Genomic DNA, 18,956 nt, shown 5'->3' with positions numbered 1-18,956 from the left:
GATTGCATCTTCCTCTTCTATATTTTACTTCATCGGCAATAACAGCGCCAAGCCTCCTTCTTCACTAATCGAGGTCTCAATTCATCTAAGGTCACCACATTAGGCTGTCTTCCAGGACTGCTCATAAATCGGTTCACTACTCCCAGTGCATGTGTTTTCCACCTCCTAAAGGTATCAAAAGCATCATATTTACGCTTAAGGAAATATACCCATACCTCTCTTGTAACGTCGTCAATAACCGCGATGTAGTACTGTAAGCCTCCAAGGGTCGATACAAAAGCTGGTTCCCGCAAGTCCGTATGAACCAACTCCAACTTTTTCTTTCCCAGGTCTCTCCCACCATTTGAGAACACCACATTTTGTTGCTTTCCAAAGATAATGTCCTTGCATATTCCAATATCGACGGACTTGAGACCTAACAATCTTCCATTTGAAATGAGCTCCTTTATCATCTTCTCGCTCATGTGTCCGACGAGAATACCATAAATTTGTGTCATTATTTCTAGCCACGGAACTGATTCCGTCGTGCATGGTTTTCGTCATGTAGAGAGTTCAATCTTTTTTCCCTTAGGCCACCAAAATGGATCGTTGGGTTACCTTCCACGACTTAGTTTAAAAAACCTGTCGAGTAACCTACCTCATCTAATTGTCCCACAGAAATCAAATTCCATTTCAGACCCGGGACATGGCTCACGTCATTCAGTCTCCACTCTCCACCATTCAGTGTTCTGATTCGAATCATTCATTTACTTACAATTTCAGTGTCTCATCATCTGCAAGATAAGCAATACCAAAATTACCCGCAGTATAGGATTCCATGATTCCCGAATTACTGCATGAGTGGAATGACGCTCTTGAGAACAAAATCCATGACTCCATTGGACTGCTGACGCTCAAAATCAGCGCATCGGATATTTCCTCCGTTGCGTTTGCTGAACCCTGATCCTTCTCCGGCGCCCCTCACTCTCGTTTCAAGTGCCCCTTATAGTTCTAACATACCACCTGACTTGCATCTTCCTTGTCTTTGTTCTTCGGCTTCAACTTTGACCATTTTTTTCTTCACCCTTTCCCTTTGCCTCAGATCTAAATTCAGTCAAGACATTCTCCCAAAGGGTTAGTCGAACCGCACTCATCGTCTTCCTGTTGATCTTCTTGTATTCGGCTTTATCCATGTCTTCGGGTTTCTTCTTCAACGCCGCCTCTAGATCTTTACCATACAGGTAATCTTCTATCTGCATCTTCCAGAAACCGAAGTTCATCCCACCGAATACATTGACAGCACGACGATCACTCATCTTGACTCCCATAAACAAACCTAAGGCTCACTTAATATGAAAGCAAATCGGATATCTCATCCGTTGTGTTTTCCGAAACCCTTATCCTTCACTGCCCACCTTGCACCGCCTATCACAAAGGGACCCGCTTCCTGACCTACAAGAACTGTCGGGACCGACCCAACACCGCTACCGCCAGGAGACTTTCGACACAATCACCTCCACAGGTCACAAGGGATTTCCACAGCCACAATCAATATCCGATGCCTCCCAATCCACCTTACAAACAAACCAGGCTCTGATACCACTTGTTACGGAAATTCCAGGAAATCAAAACGAGACGAACAAGGACACAAGAACACGATAATTTGGTAACCCAGTTCGATCACGATGATCTACGTCTGGGGCGCTGCCAAGCTAGAAATTTTAATATAAAATACGCAGACACATGTTAAAGTGAGAATACATGGATATTTATAAGCTAAGCCTATGTCAATAATATCCTAATCATATCTCTAAAATTTAGAATATAATATTCAAATTATATCCCTAGATTTTAGGATATAATCAAGCTTCATATCTCAACAAATAGTAATCCCATCTTTGATACTCGAAGATTGTTGCTTTTCGCACTTATTCGATCTATTCTTTAATACTCATTTCCGGACTTCGGCCATAAGATTTAATTGAGGCTTTCGGTGCAGCCCTTGATTATGGTATAATCAACCATCTTTTCTTTTTTAATTATGGCTTGGAAACGTTTTCTTTTAGTCATTTCTCTTTCGAGTTATCATCATGGCCATGGACAGTTCTTCTTGAGCTTTCCCCCTATTCATATCCATCTTTCAACATCTGTAGTTTGCAAAGGCTTTCTCATGGCTAAAGATGTTACAATCATTTGATCAGTCGATGTAATTCTTCATAATATCTGAACACTGATAATTTTGACTTCTATATTGTTTTTTTATAGGATTGGCCGACTCTGGTTGCGAACCTCAGCCTTGGTTGACCATTTTGAGTCGGGGAGAGACACTTGGATCTCGTTATTTATTTTGTAAACTTTCTTGGCTAGTCTATACATTTTGGACTTGCTCCCGTGCCAATTCTCTTTTAAAACACACTTTCTAACAACATTATTTGACCTTAATCAATCATAAATTGATGTTCGGGATTTATAGTGGCCAGACATATTTTTTACAAAAGATCTATGCTCTTAACTGATGTTGTGTTGAAAGGTGATGAAGAAAAAATTATTAAAATATATTAGCTTTTTTTTCTGTCATAATTAGTTAAACTTTTATAAATCACGAAGAAATATGTTGTTGACTTTTAAAACCACGAGTGAATGATATGCAATTTTTTCTTTTTCTTTTTTTTTTCAACTCTTTCCCCTGGTAGGTTTTAAAACCCGAGAAGTATAGGTCTTATCATTTAGTAGTTCAGGGGCCAAGACTTCACATCTTTGGATTTTTCTCATCCTGATCAATCTTTTTTGCATAGGCCATATTATTTTTCCACTTAATGACTCATGCATCTCGTTTCTCGTGGACCTTGCGTTCTACCCGTGATGTTGCCCACATGAACAAGGAAAAAATGTGAAATAATGAAAGACCAACTTCTTCTTAATATTCGTATTCATATCTCCTTAATAGTTTTAAAATTTTAGATTGTTGATATTATTTGTTAAGAAATGAATACTCAATTTTCTGAGTTGAATTCTAATTTCTGAGTTGATATTGCACATGATTAAATTGTACTAAAAAGGGTTTTATGGGAGAAAATATAATGGAACTGAAATTACAACTTCGATTATACATTAATTATATGAAATATCTTGCAAAAGAAGATGGTTGAGTTCATAAATAATATTCATTTTAATTTGATGTATCGATTTCTAATATTAGCATTATGTAGTCTTGCCTGTCACAACGGTAGCAATCGAAAGATCATATTCAACTATTAAAATTATAAAGACTAATTTGCATAATACACTAAAAAATAGTTTTATTGTGGATTATTTAGTATGTTATATTGAATATATATATAATGTGAAATTAATTTTTTTCAATGAAATTTCATAATATTGTAACCCAATAAATACAATAGTCGTACAACATGAAAACAAATATTTTTAATAGTATTTCTTTTTATATTATTTAAGTGAAGTCCTCAATTCCGAACTCTATCGTTCCTCGTAGTCTCATAATTACAAGTTCATAGGATTATTTTTTCCGGGACAAAATAATACACATTTTTATGTGAAAAAAAAATAATAAATGTCAAGACTAAAAATATATTATATATCTTATTTTTTTACAATATATATTTTTACATGTGTTAAGAATATTGAAAAAATTTAAAAAGAATGGAAGGGTGTGTTTATTTGAGGGTTTGGATTTTAAGTTGAGATTTGAATAGTAAAAGTTTTGAATTTGAATAGTTGTATGATGTGATATAAATAGGTGTTAATGTGATGTTTTGAATGTAAAATTTATTTTTAGTATAATATAAAAAATAAAATTTAGGTGTTTGATTTGATATTTCTTGAAGAAAAAAATGGGATGCATAGTGAAAATTTAATCCAATCCCCAAACAAACACACCCGAAGTGTGTACCCGTCGCATTCTTATTTTAATAAAAAAAACTTTTGAAATTACTTGCCTAATAAATACAAATAAAAATATATAATTAAATAATACTAATAATTACTTATTTCTTTTGATAAAATTTTTCAAATTTTACTGTATTTATTACAAATATATATTGTTCTTTTACAAAATATCTTTTAAATATTGAAGTATTTTAATAAAATAAGAAAAACCTAAATAAAAAGCCATTCAAAAAATAAATAACCGAAACTACTAAACTAGGGCATGGACTGATGGACACGTCTAGTCTAGGCGTAGGTGTCGTAACGAGGAGAGAAAGGAGAGCAGATTCCATCAATGGCGGATTCCTATTAATAAAAACGATTGCCCAAGAAGACGAAGAAATAATTAATACCCAAATACATAAATAAAGAAAAGGGGAAGGCGTAGGAAGAGGGGAAATTGGACCCCAAAAATTTCTCAATGTCAATGCGAGATTCGGAAGCTTCCATTGGAGAGCTAATACGAACCACCCCCCAGCATTAATTCCACGCCCTTCGAACGGTTTCTCCCACCCCCACCCTCCCTTCCAACTCCCCATTCTCCACCTATTTCCCCCTCAGACGTTGTTTTGTTATTCGCTTCTCTGTTATGTTGTGAGCGAAAATAGCCTCTGTTTTCGGACGACCGTTTTTATGCTTTCATGGAGGTTCAATACCAGGAGGTGCGTGTTCATCTGTTGTTTTCTGTTTCGAAAGTTCTAGAAAAACAATTGCGCTGTGGAGGCGCTAATTGTATGGCGGTGCTGCATTATGTTTGATTTTTGTTTAGGAATATGTGAAGAACTCCAGAGGAGTGAAACTCTTCACTTGCAGATGGCTGCCATTTTCATCTTCTCCAAAAGCTCTTGTGTTCCTCTGCCATGGTTTCTCTCTCTCTCTCTCTCTCTCTCTCTCTCTCTCTCTCTGTCTATCACGTGCCTGGTGTAAGGATTTTAATGCCATTGATTATTGTTGTTGCAGGCTATGGCATGGAGTGCAGTAATTTCATGAACGGTAAGAGTGTCTAGAAGTTTCCACAAATCTCAATTTGCCATGTCTGCCATGTTTAGCCACTCCAACTGTTTACTTACAGAGCATTGACGAACGATTACTTTCATTTATTATGAACAGTGATTCCAAATTCATTCACACACACAAAAAAAAGTTGCAGAAACCATATTTCAATGTTCTTATGTGTTGAACTTTCCCTTTCAATTACCCTATCTGTATACAAATACAACATTTTAGCTAACCTTCAATTATTGAGGAGCATGCTTTGAAATAATTCTTCAAGTGTTTAATGGTCAAAGTTCAGCAACAAGAATTAGGTGGCTTTGTTTGGTTGATTAGGTTTTTAGCAGCAACTGCTCACCAACAAACATTATGAGAAAAAAGAAAGAGGAAGAAGAAGAAGACTTGATCTGTTGAATTTTGGTTTCCAAATTGTTGACAAAGCTCTTGTGGATGATGAACATGAATCTGTTTTGATGACTGTTTATGGATATGGTGTGTTGTGATTTGAGTATTGGTTTGTCTGCCATGGATGATGAACATGAATCTTGAATCTTGATTACAAAGAAATTGACTGTTTATGGAGATGATCTTAGAAATCTTGAATATGAAAATGGTGTGTTGTGATTTGATTATTTGTTTTTCGTCGATCAGGGGTGGGAATGAAGCTCGCCAGCCATGGATATGCGGTGTTTGGCATTGATTACGAAGGCCACGGACGTTCTATGGGCGTAAGGTGTTACATCAAAAGGTTTGAAAACATAGTTCATGACTGTAGTAGCCATTTCAAGTCAATTTGTGGTAAGTCACCAAACTCCTCCTAATTATTACCATATGAATTAAATTACCGAAAGAAATTTGTCCGGGACGATTGTCTGTTTAGTTACTTCAATACGAATGATAGTTGAATGTGCGCCATGGTTGTTTTCTTATACTTTCGAAAAATCCAATGTCTTTTGTTTGTTGTTCTGGTGTAAGTTGTAATAAAAAGGCGCGCATTTGATTTGTTGTCATGATGTTTTAACATGTATTTCACCTTCTCGAGTTTCAGCTCAGGAAGAGTACAGAGAAAAGAAAAGATTCTTATACGGCGAATCGATGGGAGGAGCTGTGGCCCTGTTGACACACAAAAGGGATCCTCGTTTCTGGCATGGCGCCGTGCTCGTTGCTCCAATGTGTAAGGTGGTCATTCATTAATATTGTCAAATTCATTACATCAAGAATGTCCCCTGAATGCCATGAATACATGTCTCTAAACTTGGCTCGGTGGTCAGATTTCGGAGAAGGTTAAGCCGCACCCTGTTGTTATCAGTCTGCTGACTCGGGTGGAAGACGTAATCCCCAAATGGAAGATTGTGCCGACCAAGGATGTCATTGATTCCGCGTTCAAGGATCCCGTTAAACGCGAAGAGGTGAGCTTTGTGATCATCGCGACGATTAAAAAAACTTGTAATAAGATTCTCTGTTTTCTTGCAGATCCGCGGTAATAATCTTATATACCAGAAGAAGCCGCGGCTTAAAACCGCCCTCGAAATGCTCCGGACCAGCATGGAGCTTGAGGATAGTTTGCACGAGGTCTGTAATATGAATGGTTCGTTATGGTATACCGTATTGAATTTTTCGATAGGTTAAAAAACGTACCGATCTCGTATTGAAAATTCGGTATATTGGAAATTCGATACGACAAATATATATCGTACCGTACCCGTAATTTGGTATACCGAATTACTTGTATGGCATCCGTATATACCTCTTTATATTGAAATATCGAAATTAGAAATAATTTTATAATTTAAAAAGATGATAAAGAATAATTTTAGTATTAATATACTTAATTATCGATATATGCCTATGTATCGAATACGGTATATACTATTTTTTATGTATACCGAATACTGATAATTTTGGTATATATTGAAAATATCAAACCATAGATCGTTATCGTACCGAAGTTTTTGATTATTTTTATAGTTTTTGGTGCGGTATGTTTGGTATTTCGACAATTCGATATTTTTATCTGACATTCGATTGTAAGAAGATCGATAGATCGTTAGTTCCATCGTAACTAATTCTCGATTCATTATTGGCAGGTGACGTTGCCGTTCTTCGTGCTGCACGGTGAGGCGGACACGGTGACAGACCCGGAGGTGAGCCGCGCACTTTACGAGCGAGCCGGGAGTACGGACAAGACGATGAAGCTGTATCCGGGGATGTGGCATGCCCTGACAGCCGGCGAACCGGACAACAACATCGAGGTTGTGTTCTCGGACATTCTTGCCTGGTTGGACAAGCACACCGGAGACGACATCAACCTCGGCGATGCTATTTATGGTGTAAGAGTGAAGTCGGTCTGGCCGGCCACTCCGACGTCGGGTTCACAGATATCGGTCGGCAAGGCGAAGTCCCGGCGGCGGCTGAAATATTTGTGCGGCTGGAAGGGTCGGGACATCCGCCGGCAATCCGTTGTCTGAACTGTTTGATATGTTTGAAAGGATTGAGCAACTGTGTTAGGTTAGTTTGATTTCTCAGTTATTAACTATACCTTTTTCTCAAGTTATTAACAATACTTGCGTTTTATTCATTGCTCTTTTTAACCTTATATTTTTAGTATTTTCTTGTGGTTTTTTAACTTTTTTTTTTTTTTTTTTTTTTTTTTTCTTCGTAAGGACTTTAAACATTATGCATTTTCTTAAAAAAACATCACATCAAATACATTTTCTCTCTAAAAAATTAAATTAAATACTTAACTTTTTACTTTCAAAATATTAAAAACCTCCAAAAATTTCTATCTAAACAAACCCTAATGAGTCCATTTTGCTTCCTGAATAATAACGTTGTATATATATATTTTTTTAGTTATTTATAAAATTATAATTATATTTTTAATACTTTCTTTCAAAATAATAGTTTTACTTTATTTGGTTAGTCTCAAAGATTCAATTTTTATTTTAATTTCCCACTTTTTAAAAAAATTAATTACTTTTTCATAATAATTATATAAACTAAAGGTAGTTTGATTTTTCTAGAAATATTTTTATATTTACTATCAATATAATAATAATATTATTCTTTAATTTTCGTACTCATCTCAAATGTTTGTTTGTTTTAAAATAATATTCTCATTTTGCCATTTTCGTCCGTCTTTGAATAATAATTTCATTTCAATTTTTGGTAACTAGTATTCTGTTTTTTTATTAGGGATGTCAACGGGGCGAATTCGGAACGAGTTTTGCAGGCCTCGAGACCCGCCCCGTTAGAAAATAGTAGGACCCAAGACCCGCTCCGCTCCGCCCCGCTTCGACCTGACCCTAGGACCCGTCCTGCCCCGAATTCCCCGGGTTCGGGACCAATCTGACAAACTCGTTTTTTTTTTTTTTTTTAAGAAAAGAATAAAATATTTTTTTTAAAAAAATAGTTTAATACTAAAAAAAATATGCATCAAAGTATCAAAAAATTATATTTCTAAAATGAGAACAATCAAATCTGCGATTAGCGGCAATTCCAATTATAAAGAGAATGGTATGAGAAACAAATGCGAACATTAATTTGATTTAAAATTAAAATTCGATTTTATATTTAAAAGTTTTTAAATAAATAAATACTATAATTTATATTGTACAAAAAATATAAATAGATTATAATAATTATTAAAATTTTCGGGTTCGAGTCCGGGTCCAGGTCCGGGATGGGGTGGTGTATAATAAAACCAGTAATCCGCCCCGAACTCGGCCGGATTTAAAACTCAAAATCCACAACCCATCCCGAACCAAATTTTGTAGACCCGAGCCCGCCCCATAAAGACCGGATTCGGGGTGAATCCGGACTAACCCGTCCCATTTGACATCCCTATTTTTTATAAAAACAAATATTTTAATTTTTTTAAAAACACTTTTACAACGAGTGTCAATATAATATTGTATGTTTTAATTGTAGTGTCTATTTCAAATTAAATATATGTGTATTCAATTATATACATAAATAATAAAATTATTTTTTTTCATTTATTTTTTCTGTTAAATTAAACCAAAGAAGACTATTTTACTCTAGGGTTGTGTTTGGTTCAGAGAAATGAGGCCAGATAAATGGAAATGATATTATTTCTCTTATTTGTTTGAGTCAAGAGAAATGGAACTTGAGAAATAAATCATTTCCATTTCTCTGTTTTCATTTCTCTCCCGTATGCAGAGAAATGTAGAGAAACGATGTTGCAGTATATATATTTTTTTATTTTTAAAATTTGTTGTACTATTTAATTTTTATAATTTTTTAAAAATTATATTATTTTAATTTTACAAAAAACAAACTTAATTTATTTTTAAAGTATTTAATTTTTACGACATTTTAAGAAATTGTACTAAAATATAATCTTAAAAAACATCGTATATAATTTATAATTTTTTAAAAAAAAAATTATCAAAATATTTTTCATGAATTCTCATTCGTTAAAACTCTCTTTTTATCGTGTTAATCATTTATTTTTGTTTGCACATTCATATATCTGCATTTTTTTTTAGATTTTTCAGATCAATTCTCTGTTTTATCAAACAAGAGAATTAATTCTCATTCTCTACTCAATTCAATTTCTCTCCAATTTTATTCTCTGCTATCATTTCTTTTCTCTGCAATTCCATTATCTGTACCAAACGTTCCCTAGAATATTTGAAAGGGATTATGGCATTAAAATTTTCAAGTTTTAGCCCAAGGTTAGCTAAGGATAGTTTTTCATTTCTTCTTTTCCATATCAATCAAAACACTATTATAATTTAATCAAAAAAAAAATACTATAATAATTTTAATATTCCCTCCGTCATCCAATTCTGTGTTCATTTGACTGGACACGAGTTTTAAGAAAGATATATAAAAATAGAAATTTTTATTTTTTTTTGGTAAAAAAAGTGATATTTGTTTACTAAAAAATAAAACAAAAATAAATTTGAATGAAAAAAAAAAAAAAAAAAGTGAGAATAAATTTAAATGATCTTTACCTTTCCCTTCCTTTCACTTTACATTCCCTCCATTCAAATACCAGTATTGTTAAATATAATAATTTTGGAATCTAATAAAAAAAAAATAAAAAAAATACTATAAACAAAAATTTAGAAATAGAAAAATATTTAATAAAAAAAACTAAAAAAAATAATTCAATATTAAAGACCGAACACAAGTGTGTTTGATCTGTATTTTTTCTACGGATATATTTTTTTAATGTTTGATTTGTGAAATTTTGATTTTGAATTTTAATTTTAAATAATAAAATTTCAATTGAAATGATTGTATGTCGTGATATTTTGAATATAAATTTAAATTTTAATATAATATAATAAATAAAATATATATATTTAATTTATAATTTTTTTTTTAAAAAAAATATTAGAATAATAAAATCAAAATCAAAATTTCACAAATAATTAAAAAAAAATTATTAGAATAATAAAATCAAAATCAAAATTTCACAAATAATTGCAACCTAATCTTTTATATTTTCTAGACATTAGCTTAATCTATTTGCTTAAAAGTGGAGATAGGCATGACGAAAATCAAGCTCGGTTTAAGGACTTTGCCATTAAACTTAGACTTTCATTCCCAATATTTTTATTTTAATTAAATTATTTAATAATTTTAATTTATAATTATTTTTATTAAATTATAGTAATTATTTATTAATGTATTTTTTAATTACTTATTAGTTACACAATGCCTAAATCTCAGTGTTTAAGCTAAAGTGGACAAATTAAGTGAGACGAATAAAGTATTATATATATAGTTATATATATTTTCTCTATTAAAAATATTTTTATATTATTATTAACTATCTACTATAACTAAAATATTATTATTTTTTAAACTTTAACAAAAATAAATGTGTAAAGGAAGTATTATATTTTTTTTTTGCATAATACTTTTAAAAAATACGGTTTGAGAACATCAAAGGAAAAGGTTTGTTTGTGTTAGTGTTTTGGTTCGAAGTATATTTTTTATATGAATTATAAGAAATTTGTACATAATATAAAATAATATTTGATATTAAATATTAGATTTTTTTGTAAAATGATAAAATATGTATATTATATAAATTGGAATAGTGTCAGGAAAAAATTATTGGACAAAAATTGATCAAAATTAATTTTGGTCATAATATAAAAAAAAAAAACCTCATCAATTTTAATCATATTATAAATAATTTTAATTAATTTTGGTCTCATCATTCAAAAAACTAACGAAAATTGCTTGTATGGACGTAACAGAGTTGAGCTGACGTGGAAACTACTCGTCCATATAAATTCAGTAATTTCTGTTAATTTTTTAACGGCGAGACGAAAATTGATTGAAATTATTTATAATATGATAAAAATGATCAATTTTTTTTTATAATGAGATTAAATTTATGAATTTTTTTTATCTTGAAACAAAAATTGATAAATTTAATTATATTGAAACCAAAATTAATAATTATATTTGCCAAAATTGATTTTTTTTATTTTTTTTTCCAACAAATTCGAAATTATTCACTATTGCACACGCAAAGGTCTCGCACGTGCCTATTTTCAATTTACCGCTATTTATTTATTTTTAAATAAAATTGAAAGCGGAGGGAGGGTTTCAGGGTTCGCTGGAAAAAGCCTCTGGCTGGTGAGTTACAAACTTTCTGCATTTCTCTCGATTTTTTGTTTCCACATTGTCGATTAACCTAATGCTGCACAGGTTGTTGCTTCTATGGTTTTTTCCTTTTCGATTTGTGGCAAACTATTGAGCACGCATGATTTTTTATTTTTTTATTTTTTGCAGGTGTATAAACCCTAAATCGTTCTGTTGGCATTTTACTTCGATTGAGTTCATAATTGTCAAGTATGAGGTGAGCTACTGTTACGCTCTGTATTATTTCGAATTTTTGTTCTCGTAGTGTAGACCCTAAATCGTCCTGTTGGCATTTTAATTGTTGAGTATGAGCCATGAGGTGAGCTACTGTCACGCTTTGTATTATTTTGCTCTTTTGCTCTCGGAGAGTAGATCCTAAATCGTCCTGTTGGCATTTTAATTGTTGATTATGAGGTGACCTACTGATACGCTTTGTAGTATTTTGAATTTTTGATCTCGCAGAGTAGACCCTCTATATAGGTAAAGTTATCAGTGAGATCTAATTAGCAGTGAACAAAAAAAAAAAAAAATTAGCAGGGAACTTGTTGATTTCAGTGGACTTAAACTGACTCAAGAATACATGATTTTTGCTTAAGAAATGGACGTTCTTAGAATTGATTTCGTTTTCATTCACCTGTTGTTTTAGCACTTCAATAATTTTAATCCTCACAACTGTGAAATATTGCTATAGTTTATGTTCCCTTTGATCTCTTTTCATTGTTTGGTCACACATTTCAGATATGATTTTTTATTTTTTTTTCTTTGGAATAATTTTCTTGTGGGAACTTGAAATCACCTACGACATTTTTTTTTGCTGTTTTCACATGCAGTCGGGCAATGGAAGAGGATACCCCTGTAAGATATGTTAATCTCTTGTTCTTATTACTCCTATAGTCCTATTCATGCAGTTTCTCTATGCTTTTTTCTCCCATTGTGGCTTTACTGTGGCAATTTGGTATCGTAGCTTTGAATATTAGTTTATGGAAGAATGTATTTTATCAAATGAATTAGTTGCTTTGCCCTTCCGCTGGGTTTGTGCTAAGTATATATACGATCTTACAGCTTTTGATTGTACTACCTTAGCGCGTTCACTTTTGGTACTTGTGCCTCAACTGCTTGAAACAGTGCAAGTGCTTTGAGTCAAGAACAGATAGTAACTGTATTATGGCTGCTTTATTCTAATTACACTTATGAAATGCAATTCAACCTTAGTTCAATGGTTAAAATCTACAGGTTCGAAATAAAAATGAAGTATAAGAACCCAGATTCCTATGATGAAATCCATATTGATTAGAGGGATAAAACTTCTTTTATTCTTCTATATTTTATTCCTTCCCTTTGGTGGAAAACGAAATCATTGTGAAATATGGAGGGTATGGATGTTAGATGGAAGCTAGGACAAAAGAGGTTATCAAGTTTCGTTGGTGATTATGTAAAATTATGGCCGCTTTCCTCCAAAAAATGTATTGATGTAAACAGTAAAATTTTGCCTTCAACACTTCCTCTCCACCTGCTATTTGGATGCATTAACCCTTTTTTCTTTGTCCCGTCAAATTTAATGCACCTTTAATCAAATAAGCAACACTTATGGTTCACCTGGAACAATCTTTCAACAGAAGAAGAACGAGGAAGAAGAGTTCAACACCGGCCCACTTTCGATTTTAATGTTGAGTGTTAAAAACAACACACAGGTAATAATATATATTCCTTTTAATACGACTTTGCAGTTTATTAGTAGTATATCATCTTTAAAGTTCCTTAGTTTTGCATAACTTGATGTTTCTGCTGTCGACGCCATTACCATCACCATCTAGGTGCTCATCAACTGCCGCAATAACAAAAAGCTCTTGGGCCATGTGAGGGCCTTCGACCGCCACTGCAACATGGTATTGGAGAATGTTCGAGAGATGTGGACCGAGGTGGGGCTAACACTTTTTTTTTATTAGGTCCTTAAGACACATATCTTAATGTACAAATCCTGTAGGTTGTGTTATTTTGTGGTTTATTACTATATATTTTTACTATTAACATTATTTTTTCCCTAAATAATATCAAATCAAATAATTAGTTTTCTTTTTTTTATATTATTATATCACAAATTTATTTTACATTAACATCTATTTATATCACATCAAATAACTATTAAAATTTAACTTTTTACGATTCAAAAATTCAAACCCACAAACAAACGCACCCGTAATTTTAATGTCAACTCTTGAGCAGGTTCCCAAGACTGGTAAAGGAAAGAAGAAAGCTCTTCCGGTCAACAAAGATCGATTTATTAGCAAGATGTTTCTCCGCGGGGATTCTGTCATCATTGTTCTGAGAAACCCCAAGTAACAGGTATGGATATTGTGCGATTTCAGTTAATGTAATAATACCTCGGCTCCATTCATAGGATGCAGTTTTTGTAGTAAATTTCTTCATTTGTTTCAGGTAGACTCGGCAATCGGCAATCGCAATCTCCTCAGGCCTCTTAACAGATAAGCTATAAACACACTACAGTCTCTTCTTCCCCCAGCTTTGCCCTGTCATCTCTATTATTTTCTTTCATCTGAAAGTTTATTGAACTATTATGTGGTGTTCATTCCTAGCTAAATCCTAGATTCTTAAAACTGCATTTTTGGCAATTGCTTCAAATGTCAAGACCCTAGATTGTGCTCATTCCATTATAATTTATCAATATTTATTTATTATATATGTAAAATAGATTTAATCTAACACTACAATTCGATTATAATTTATTAATAGGATTGGATTACGCCATTTTTTTACTTATTGGGATAAAATAACAGTTCAAATCCAGTTGTTGGTAGGCTGAAATTTCACTTAGTAGCAGGTCACATGGGTTCGTCCGATTTTCATGGACCCGAATTTGTATATTAACAGGTGTTCATATATATATAACTATTGTATGTTGGGAAATACTAATGTTATTTATATATGAAAAGCAAATTTTGCGTGTAGCGAAACCACATCACATAGTAAAGACATATGAATCTACTCTTTCTAAATTGAAGAAATGTTCATAGTTGCCATTAGGGTTCAACCAAGATTTACCCAAAAGAAATAAAAAAAAAAAAAAAAGAAAAAAAGAAATGTTGATAGTTGATAACATATAATATCATCCTCTAGGAACTATGTAACAAGCAATGAAGGTCGTCTGTGTGTCTCATGTCTTGCCTATACTCACTCTACTAATATAGTATAGTATAGTAATTCCCTTATGATTCAGCAACAAAATTAAAGAATGAATACCGTAGTTGTTTTTCTATTTATAGCTGTGGATTATGCGGATGAGGCGTCGATGTTTTCCTTGTGGTCACCAAATATACGTTGTCTGAAATCCGATACCATCATTGGGAGACCCTTATGGAGTGGGATTTTTGGCTCCCAACCGAGGAGTTCCTTCGCCTTGGCGATGTCCGGCTTCCTTTTGTGAGGATCGTCCTCCGTGTTCGGCTTGAACTCGATCTTGGCATTCGAATCAATGGTTTCTTGAACCACCTGCACACAAATTATGTGCATTATTTCTAATGAAAATTCATTGAACAAGTAAATAGTAAGAATTAGTTACGACTTTTATCTGATATTTTACGTACCTTGGCAAGTTCGAGCATAGTGAATTCGCCAGGGTTGCCAAGATTGAAAGGCCCGACATGCTCTCCTTCCATTAACCTCATCAGTCCCTCGACCTTCGAGTAAAATTATGTTGCAGTAAATAATTGTAGAGTGTTTGATTACGACGGTTAGAAATTTTGGAGAAAAATAATAAAATTGTCTTATTGATCATCAAAATAAAGAGCGGGAATACAAGATTCAAATCTATGGATAAAATTAAATCTAAATATAAATTTACTAAGGGTGTGTTTGTTTGGGGATTTGATTGGATTTACACTATTCATCCAATTTTTCCCTCCAAAAATATCAAATCAAACGCCTATTTTCATTTTTTATATTATACTAAAAATCATTCAAAACATCACATCAACATTTATTTATATCACATCATATAACTATTTAAATTCAAAATTTTTACTATTAAAATCCCAACTTAAAATTCAAACTTCCATACAAACACACTCTTATCTAAAACTGAAATTCTAAAATATCTCAATAAGGACCACGACCATCATCGTCGATAATCTAATATAATCTAACCTATAACCTATAAGATGCACTGTCAGTTGGACTTGGCCCCAACAAGAATTAAGAATGAATTTAGATTAATTAAGAATTAAGACAAGCCTCCCCCAGTCCTAACAGCCATGCCACTACTACTCAGATGTAGACTAGGTTGTATTGTGATTATTTATTTCGGAAAAAAAAAAAAAAAAAAAGTCAAAGGATTAGAGTATATATACAGCAATGAGCGGCAAAAAGGAATATAACATTCATAGTATAACGACAACAAAAGCAATCAAAATATCAACCCGTATTGACAATATATAATAACCGATAACACATAATATAATAATATCCCGAGAGATAATGCAATTGACAACACATGTTATAGTCGATTTTTAATATAAGAACACACCTACAATAATAATAATAATAATAATAAGAAAAGGAAGCACAGAAATTTTACCAGATCAGAGACGAATTGGAAACTCCTTGTCTGCTTCCCATCACCATAAACAGTCAATGGTTCCTTCCTCAATGCCTACAAATAAAGAATCAGATTCACCGCAGTAAGAAAATAGAAATCACCTTTTACTTTTGCTGTTAAAAAGAGAGATTTTTATTTTTGGGGCAGTTTATTACCTGAGCGACAAAGTTGCTGACAACACGGCCATCATCAATGCACATACGAGGGCCATATGTGTTGAAGATCCTAGCAATTCTAACCTGTCACATTTTTTATTCAGCCAACACGTCAGTCACTTGACAATTCATCTCTTTTCAACACCTATATATATATAAATAAATAAATTCATGAGCTGTCAAACAATCAGCCCCCCTCCCAGCAGAAATCACATGGAAACTTAAACCAGGTAAGTGGAATTCACGTTCATTCAAGGTCTATCAAAAAGCAGCCTTAAATTCTCTTCCAAATCAATTAAATGCGGAGAAAGTGGTCACTGCTACACAACACCACGTGGCCATAAAGTCGCACTTTTTCATAGTGAAATTTTGGAAATTGAACAATGGATCAGTTTAGTTCTCAACGGAAAATCAAGAAAAAAAGAGGCAAAAAAAGAAATTACCTCAACGCCAGCCCCTCTGTGATAATCCATGGTCAAGGTTTCAGCTGTCCTCTTTCCCTCATCGTAGCAGCTTCGAACACCTGTCCCATTTCCAACGAGAAAATCAAATTGGGGATATCAGATAAGTTACTGTTCAGATTCACCCTTCCAGACGGCAAAAACTCACAATTCCTTGAATCCAACACCACACTCAGTTTTGAATTAGGGTAAACATTGATCAGGCACAACAGACAAATAAATCACCACCCACCGCCACCAAACCCCAAGAATGGTCGTACTCGTACGCGGAAAATACATGTGGCAAGCCAAGAATGCAGAATTTTCAAGAATGGAAAAAGGAAAACTGTAACCAATGAATTGAAAATAAAATCCCAGTTCAACAGCAAAGAAGGCAAATGATAATCCAATAACGAAAGCGCACGTGGCAAGCTAGATGCAGATGTAGATTTATTCGGGCACTACAAAAGCAATGTGAGAGGGTCTTCTATTCCAGAACATCTACAATTAGCCTTGTATAGGCTCATGTTAGCACCAACCACCATGTACGCGGCTGTACTGACGGAGCTATACTAATGCTCTAAAACAGTAGTAGAAAATTGCTTCCGTTTGATTCACGTAAATAACGAGGAAGATTGAACCTACCAATTGGATTGACGTTGCCCCAGTAGGTTTCAACCTGCGGGTGTTGTAGAGGATCGCCGTACACCTCACTGGTGCTTGTAAGCAGAAACCGAGCACCGACTCTCTTGGCCAAACCAAGCATGTTCAGTGTCCCTACCACATTCGTCTTGTAGGAATTCAAAATTAAGGATTCGCAACAAATTTCACGAAAATTTTGCCGAAAATCATGAGTCTAATGAGATCTAAGATACAGAATAACAAAATGGCGAAACGAAACAGGATAAACATTACCGAATTTGAAAATAAATCAATAAAAAGGATATGATCGTTTTGACAGGATTGTGCTTGTAATGCACCGGCGAAGCAGGGCAAGCAAGATGATAGATCTGGTCAACTTCCAAAAGGAGCGGCTCAACGACGTCGTGTCGAATCAATTCAAATCTCGGATTACCAAAGTGGTGTATAACGTTCTCCTTTCTCCCTGTGAAGAAATTATCGACTACGATCACACTATCGCCTCTACTAATCAAACGATCCACTAAATGACTGCCAACGAATCCCGCGCCGCCTGTAACGACAATCCGCAGACCCTTCCGCTTCAACCCCAACGGAATTTTTCCACCCGAGTTTATTGCAAATCCAGTGGTCAAGTGGCCGTTATGGTACACGGATCGGTGCGGCTCGAAATTACTCAACTGCGATGAAACATACGCGTCTCGAATCGCCGCCGGCGGTTTGGAGGAAGGCGCGATAGTGAAGAACAGAGTTGCGATAGCAATGCCTATTAAGACAAAAACGAGGCGCTGCTCGCGCAGCATGTACCGAATCGACCGTGAAACATAGAACCACGGCTTTGTCGGCTTCGGCGAATAGGAATCGCCGACTGGATGCGACTCGTGGCCTCGGAAAATCAACTCGGAACCCATTCTAACAAAAAAAATTCAAAAAAAAAAAAATCAAACAACTATCTGCATATACCAATAGATCCGGATTATGGAAACAAAACTGCCGCCCGAACGTACAACTGAATATGAAGTAGAGAAAAGAGACGAATGAAGATCGGAGAGTGCAGAAACTTCGTCCGGCGAAGGAATTCTTCGACTCTCCGGCGGTAGGGCGGTAGGGCGGTGGACGAAGAAGCCGTGTGGAGGAAAGGCGCTTTTAAAGGGCAATTCGAGGTCCGAAAAGACGAAAATACCCTCAGGTTGAAGCTCCTTTGCTGTAATTTGAGGCCAAGTGTTTATTATAATATCATTGACTGTGAGCTTATTAGCAATAAATAAAGCTAATTTAGGGTTGGACTCCTTTCACATAGCGATATCTGCATGGTCCGGGATCTCCGAACCTTATCAGCATCTGACCGTTGATTTTATAGAGCTTATCCTCCCGCGTAATACTGTTCGTAAGATCCCGGACCTATGGATATTACAATTTGTTTTGTATTTATTTACTTTTTTTATTATTTTTTATAATAAATATGTCGTCTAGGGTTTTTCTAAGGTTTTGTTTCTCTTCAATTAATATTTTTTCTAATATAATATTTTAAATTAAAACAAACTGTTAATAAATATAATA

At 33.9% G+C, this 18,956-nt stretch overlaps 3 protein-coding genes across 6 annotated transcripts; 2 read left to right on the top strand and 1 right to left on the bottom strand.

Moving 5' to 3' along the window:
* Nucleotides 1-4,179: 4,179 nt before the first annotated feature.
* On the top strand, nt 4,180-8,284 carry LOC127242808 (caffeoylshikimate esterase-like). Its single transcript, XM_051262504.1, has 9 exons — nt 4,180-4,586; nt 4,694-4,787; nt 4,885-4,917; nt 5,569-5,715; nt 5,966-6,096; nt 6,189-6,326; nt 6,391-6,489; nt 7,005-7,425; nt 8,113-8,284. The coding sequence occupies exons 1-8, from the start codon at nt 4,566-4,568 to the stop codon at nt 7,383-7,385; spliced, it is 1,044 nt and encodes a 347-aa protein (XP_051118461.1). The 5' UTR covers nt 4,180-4,565; the 3' UTR covers nt 7,386-7,425; nt 8,113-8,284.
* A 3,196-nt stretch (nt 8,285-11,480) lies between these two features.
* LOC127242947 (uncharacterized) lies at nt 11,481-14,649 on the top strand. 3 transcript variants are annotated; one of them, XM_051262724.1, is made up of 7 exons: nt 11,481-11,544; nt 11,701-11,767; nt 12,381-12,405; nt 13,167-13,241; nt 13,365-13,469; nt 13,774-13,893; nt 13,987-14,649. In XM_051262724.1, exons 2-6 carry the CDS (start codon nt 11,763-11,765, stop codon nt 13,888-13,890), a joined length of 327 nt encoding a protein of 108 aa, XP_051118681.1. In that variant the 5' UTR covers nt 11,481-11,544; nt 11,701-11,762; the 3' UTR covers nt 13,891-13,893; nt 13,987-14,649. The 3 variants fall into 3 exon arrangements, with proteins under 3 accessions (XP_051118681.1, XP_051118680.1, XP_051118682.1); XM_051262725.1 differs by lacking the exon at nt 11,481-11,544 and adding an exon at nt 11,589-11,616; XM_051262723.1 differs by lacking the exon at nt 12,381-12,405 and having other exon boundaries at nt 11,533-11,616.
* On the bottom strand, nt 13,976-18,540 carry LOC127242946 (UDP-glucuronic acid decarboxylase 2-like). 2 transcript variants are annotated; one of them, XM_051262722.1, is made up of 9 exons: nt 18,404-18,540; nt 17,700-18,308; nt 17,403-17,545; nt 16,761-16,840; nt 16,318-16,401; nt 16,142-16,216; nt 15,153-15,245; nt 14,809-15,057; nt 13,976-14,104 (listed from the first exon to the last, which is right to left on the bottom strand). In XM_051262722.1, exons 2-8 carry the CDS (start codon nt 18,305-18,307, stop codon nt 14,839-14,841), a joined length of 1,302 nt encoding a protein of 433 aa, XP_051118679.1. In that variant the 5' UTR covers nt 18,308; nt 18,404-18,540; the 3' UTR covers nt 13,976-14,104; nt 14,809-14,838. The 2 variants fall into 2 exon arrangements, with proteins under 2 accessions (XP_051118679.1, XP_051118678.1); XM_051262721.1 differs by lacking the exon at nt 13,976-14,104 and having other exon boundaries at nt 14,536-15,057.
* Between the last annotated feature and the right edge of the window lie 416 nt (nt 18,541-18,956).

This window comes from Andrographis paniculata, unplaced genomic scaffold (assembly GCF_009805555.1).
Source record: "Andrographis paniculata isolate CXL003 unplaced genomic scaffold, ASM980555v1 Contig89END, whole genome shotgun sequence".
NCBI lineage: Eukaryota > Viridiplantae > Streptophyta > Magnoliopsida > Lamiales > Acanthaceae > Andrographis > Andrographis paniculata.
Note: the sequence above shows the minus strand (reverse complement) of the source record. Positions and strands in the feature narration are given on the sequence as shown.

Bases quoted from the DNA above. Each gene is read 5' to 3' on its own strand.
- LOC127242946 (XM_051262722.1), bottom strand. From the start codon at position 18,307: ATGGGTTCCGAGTTGATTTTCCGAGGCCACGAGTCGCATCCAGTCGGC. The intron at 16,402-16,760 runs GTAATTTCTTTT...AAAATGTGACAG, and splicing joins ACAGAGGGGCTGGCGTTGAG to GTTAGAATTGCTAGGATCTT. The intron at 15,058-15,152 runs GTACGTAAAATA...ATTTGTGTGCAG, and splicing joins CTATGCTCGAACTTGCCAAG to GTGGTTCAAGAAACCATTGA.
- LOC127242808 (XM_051262504.1), top strand. From the start codon at position 4,566: ATGGAGGTTCAATACCAGGAG. The intron at 4,918-5,568 runs GTAAGAGTGTCT...TTCGTCGATCAG, and splicing joins GTGCAGTAATTTCATGAACG to GGGTGGGAATGAAGCTCGCC. The intron at 6,327-6,390 runs GTGAGCTTTGTG...GTTTTCTTGCAG, and splicing joins ATCCCGTTAAACGCGAAGAG to ATCCGCGGTAATAATCTTAT.
- LOC127242947 (XM_051262723.1), top strand. The intron at 11,768-13,166 runs GTGAGCTACTGT...ATCTTTCAACAG, and splicing joins TCATAATTGTCAAGTATGAG to AAGAAGAACGAGGAAGAAGA. The intron at 13,470-13,773 runs GTGGGGCTAACA...ACTCTTGAGCAG, and splicing joins TTCGAGAGATGTGGACCGAG to GTTCCCAAGACTGGTAAAGG.